The sequence below is a fragment of the Pagrus major genome, chromosome 20 (assembly GCF_040436345.1).
Source record: "Pagrus major chromosome 20, Pma_NU_1.0".
Lineage (NCBI taxonomy): Eukaryota > Metazoa > Chordata > Actinopteri > Spariformes > Sparidae > Pagrus > Pagrus major.
Genome location: NC_133234.1, coordinates 13,391,267 through 13,396,050, shown reverse-complemented (window position 1 = coordinate 13,396,050; position 4,784 = coordinate 13,391,267). Strand labels below are relative to the sequence as shown.

The window sequence follows — 4,784 nt, the reverse complement described above, 5'->3', positions numbered from 1 at the left end:
TATGTTTCTGAGAAGTAGCCAAACTTAAAACATGTATCATAACCAACCTCCACGATCACCGCCCCTGATTATTCACAAAGAAACAAACTATACCAGCTTATACATCCACCCCAAAATATCTCTGCATCGGAGTCTGCAATGATACATATTTAAATGAAAATATATTTATATAATTTGTGGATTTTTCACAGTAGTTTGTACTGCACTGTACCTTTTTGTCCATCTATTTATGCCTACATAATTGTCACCTTGAGGGAGTCTGTCGAGTCACTCGAGAGAGAGTGTGGCTTGTGTTTTGTGTGGAAGAAAAATGTCTCTTGGATTTTTGTTCTGTAATATCTCCGATCTTCAGTGTGGTGAGAGCTATGCATGTCTTTCATCTCTGCTGGCCAACAACGATTTGGGGACTGATTACTCTGAAAGGCTAGTTTTTCCCTATGAGAACACAGCTTGTAGAAACTGCAAAAAACATTTGCTTTGGCACAGATTTACATTGTAGCAATGTCCATTCCTTGATCTCCATGGCCATGATCGTTACTACAAACACAAGTGGCCCATTGTGGTAATCCTTGGCTCAGTACACTGTCACGGATAAGTCTATGTGTTTGTGTATTGCCGTGTCAGTCTATCCTCTCTCCTGGTGTAATGTCAATGCACTCTAGTGTCTAATCATTCCGCGCATAAACCCAACATCAATCCCCTCTCTGTCTCCGACTCGTGCTCACTCTCCCTCTATACTCTCGCTTTTTGTTTTTTAGATCTGAGTCTCTTGGACGTTTTCCTTCGAGCTCCCCTTGAAGAGAAGGGGCTCCATTTGGGGATTCTGGTTTTGGCCCATGAAACCCTTGATCGATCCATGTAAGCCCATAGTAGGCATGGGGAGGGACATCGGCAGTGGTGGGGACATACTGGGGTTGGTGTTGGTGCCGTTGCCTGATGAGGAGAGCAAATTAGATGTAGAGATGGGGACCGAGGTACAGGAGATGGGGATATCCATGCCTTGGTTCTTGTTATTGAGCATCCCTCCTGGTCCCATTCCCTCGGGGCCAATACTAAGACCCATCACATTGTTGTTGAAATGATGGGTCTTGTAGTAATGGTTGAGAGTATCTGTACGCCCAATGTTGGGAAGGTTGACTATTTCCGGGTGATGTATCCTTAGGGTTCCTTCTCCACCAGTGCCAGAATTCATCGTTGAACCACCTGAGATGCCGCTCCCGGCCCCGGCTCCGATCTCATCTTCTACATTGACAATTTCGATGGCTCTGGCAGGACCGTGGTGCTTGTGTAGCTGGTGCTGCTTCCGGAGCTTGTAGAAGACCACCAGCATTACAGCTGCCATAAAAGTAATGGCCACGAAGCAACCAATGATGATTTTAGTTGTTTTCATTACATCATCCAGGCCTGGAATGTTAGTTACATCCATTATGGACACAGTCACTGCGTTTTCAGTAGCTCTGTTGGCTCGTGGAGACAGTGAGGAAAGAGAGGAGAGAGAAGGCGATATAGTGATGCCAGGTCGGCCCTCCAACACCCCTCTTTGGACAGTAGGATTAGGAAAATCTATGAAGGTCTCGTTAATGTACTGTCTCGCTGAGTTCTCCTCATCTCCTCTTACTGTCTCCACTGTTTCCACAGTGACAGTGGTGAAATAGCTGTAGCTGTTGCTGGGGTCTGAAGCAGACACATTGAGCACGGCCGTTGCAGTTGTGTTTCCAGCAGAGTTGGTTACCATGCAAGTGTACTGCCCAGTGTCTTGCACGGTCACATTAGTGAAGTTCAGCGTTCCGTCGTGAAGCACTGAGATCCTAACTCGATATGATCCGTGGGTCATCAGTGTGCCGTTTGGAGTGAACCAATTCACAGAGGTCATGGAGGTTCCAGTGCGACATTTCAGCTCAGCAGCCATGCCCTCAGTGACGTTGAGGTCAGTGGGTGGCTCAACAATCACTGGGGCATAGCAGGTAAAGTGGCTCTGGTCCAGTTCCCCAATGTACTTTCCCTTCAGACCCGGGGGCGCATGGCAGCGAGCGCAACATGTGGTGTTGCTGGGGACTGTTTCTTTCAGCCACCAGCTGAGCCACAGAACATCACAGTTGCACACCCAAGGGTTGTGGTTGAGATGTACCCTCTCCAACTGGTGCAAAGGGGTGAAGAGGTCATGGGGCAGAGAATGCAGGGAATTGTGGGAAAGGTTGAGCTCCTCCAAGTTTTTGAGGTCATCAAAGGCGTTGCGTTCGATAACTGACACTCTGGAGTGCATGAGCCACAGCTTGCGAAGCGACACCAGGCCCTGGAAAGATCCTGGCCTAACTATCCCCAGCTGGTTCCCTGACAACTCCAACTCCTCTAGTCGTACCAGTGGGGTGAGGTTAGGGATGTCCTTCAAGCCGCACATGCCAAGATTCAAGAAACGCAAGTTGACCAGACCTTCGAAAGCAGCCTCTGAGATGAAATCCAGCTTCCTGAGTTCCCCTAGATCGAGACGGCGTAAAGAGGGAACCCGGTGAAAGGCAAATGCCGGCAGTGTCTCGATGGGGTTGTTTCGTAGCCATAGTTCCCTTAGCTTGCTGAGGTACTCAAAGGCTTGTGACGGCACCACTGTGAGACGGTTGTCGAAAAGCTCCAGTGTGTTGAGGTTGGGAAGGCCATTGAAAGCTCCCACCTCAATTTGCCGGATGTGGTTCTTGGAGAGCTGGAGGATTTCCAAATGCCGCAGGTGCTTAAAAGTGTCAGACTTGATCACCTGGTGTGGAAACAAAAACATGGAGGCATGTTGTAGCAACATCAGAATTACTGCTTTCAAAATGCATGAATTCAGTGCATGTGTCGGTCTGTTTGTAGATATTTACCTGAATTGTGTTCTCTTGTAGATTGAGGTATCTTGTGTTCTCTGAAATACTCTCTGGGACTTGATCTAAGCTCTTCCTTGTACAGATGACGCGACTCGCCTGATTGGAGCAGGTACAGAGGCTGGGGCAGGGGGGCGCTGCCTCTGTCAGCTGAGGTCCATGGTTGTGAAACCACAACAAGAGCTGGACCAACCAGAGGAGGGGGGAAGGGGTACAGGGGCTGGTCACCATGACAAGACGCATGGCAACTGAGTCATGACCCACCCCTATTGCTATGATGTTGATAAGTCACCTCCAAACAAGGGGATCTAAGTGCTTATCTTGATGTTCATACTGATTGCTCTTATTCTGTTTTTTCTCTTTCGAGCACTTTAAAAATTGAGGGGATAAAGTGTGATGTTGTGTTAAAGGCTCTATTTATCATTGATAGGTTCTTATTTTACTTTGCTCATGCTTCTTTGACTATCAAACACCTTACTCTGTCATTTTAGGGAACCGTGTAATCTTTGTTCCCATGACAATTATTAGAATATCAAGTTTGGGGGAGGATTTGCTCTTGAAAGTGTTGTCTCTGTGGAGGCTTCTCACTGTAGAGGGAAGAGAGAAAAGCAGAGAGAGAGAGAGAGAGGAAGGAGGTCAAGTAAGTGCACAGTGCAGTAGCTTTAAGATATTAGCCTAGCACATATTCATGCATGTTTTCCAAGGACTGAATGTTTTAAATCTCAAACTATTGCGGTGTCCCGTCCCCACAGTCTATGACAAGCTTGGTCAGGCTTTCTTTTCTAAGGAGGTGGCTCTTGAATTGTGGCCTGTAGTCTAACTGGTGAGTCAGCTGCCATTTTCTTCATAGGTTGAACTTAACATGTGGGTCATGGTCTGAAATGGCCACAAAACTCTAAAACCTCAAGCTGGGTCACAAGGGCTGCAGCAGAGCCATTAGGACTACAGTGTCATCATCCACTTTATGATACTGGTATGCTTCTGGTCACACAGTCTACATACTGGCTGAAGTGGAATATCACTTTCAAAGGAATGCAAGGTTGTTCCTCGTCTCCTTTATCGCCACAACAGAGGAATGACTGACGAAATTTATCCTGGCACCTAGTGTAATGGATTGGTAGATTGAGATGTAACTGGTGTACTCGAGGCAATGTTTTTGTCTTTATTGGGGTGTTTGTTTTGTGTTGTCCACGGTTGTGTCTCGTGGGCTCAGTTGGGTTGTCTGTGTTTGTGGACTTGGCCCTTTTTGAACTGTTTTCAGTTTAGAAACAGCATGGACAGTGAATAAGTCAGGTATTATAACTAATGGACCGTTCTGTTGTCCTGTCAAAAATTTAGCTTTAAAAAAAAGAATGCAATGTTTTGTTGAACGCAATTACAACTACCGCCGGGACTCATAGAGACCTCAGGTTAATGCAGAGATTCATGCAATCCATCATGAAGCAGCAGCAGTAATTTAGCAATTAAGATATGAAGGAATGATTATTGACTCCTGAAATTTTACTGCAATGCACATGCTGTGCACAATAAGCAACGCACAACCAGACAAGATCCCCAACCATTAGAGTTAATGAGCCAAATATGGAAATGCCAACAAGCACAAAAAAAAAAAAGATGCTGCAAAATACTTTTCTGTCTTTTGTGATGGATAAATGTGTGATTGTGTGTCTTTGGTCAAGAGAGCGTCACAATCTTCTTAAAGCAGGAATGGCTGCAAGCATCGGCACTAAATTTAGAAAAGGCTGGGCTGCTTCTCCTACAATGATCAGACCAAATAGAAAGTGTTCATTGTTTTCTCGAGCACGCTATGTACGACACTATCTCTCTAGCAGTCACAAGCCTTGGTTGTCTGTTGAAAACAAATGAGATCTTTATTTGTCACATTAGTGACCGCAGTGTTATCACTGCTGACGTTTATTATAAGATCACTTT

The 4,784-nt window shown here is 45.8% G+C and overlaps 1 protein-coding gene across 1 annotated transcript; it reads right to left on the bottom strand.

The window, feature by feature from the left end:
- Window positions 1-754: 754 nt before the first annotated feature.
- On the bottom strand, window positions 755-3,095 carry LOC141015876 (leucine-rich repeat-containing protein 4B-like). Its single transcript, XM_073490093.1, has 2 exons — window positions 2,853-3,095; window positions 755-2,746 (listed from the first exon to the last, which is right to left on the bottom strand). Exons 1-2 carry the CDS (start codon window positions 3,093-3,095, stop codon window positions 755-757), a joined length of 2,235 nt encoding a protein of 744 aa, XP_073346194.1.
- Window positions 3,096-4,784: the final 1,689 nt, after the last annotated feature.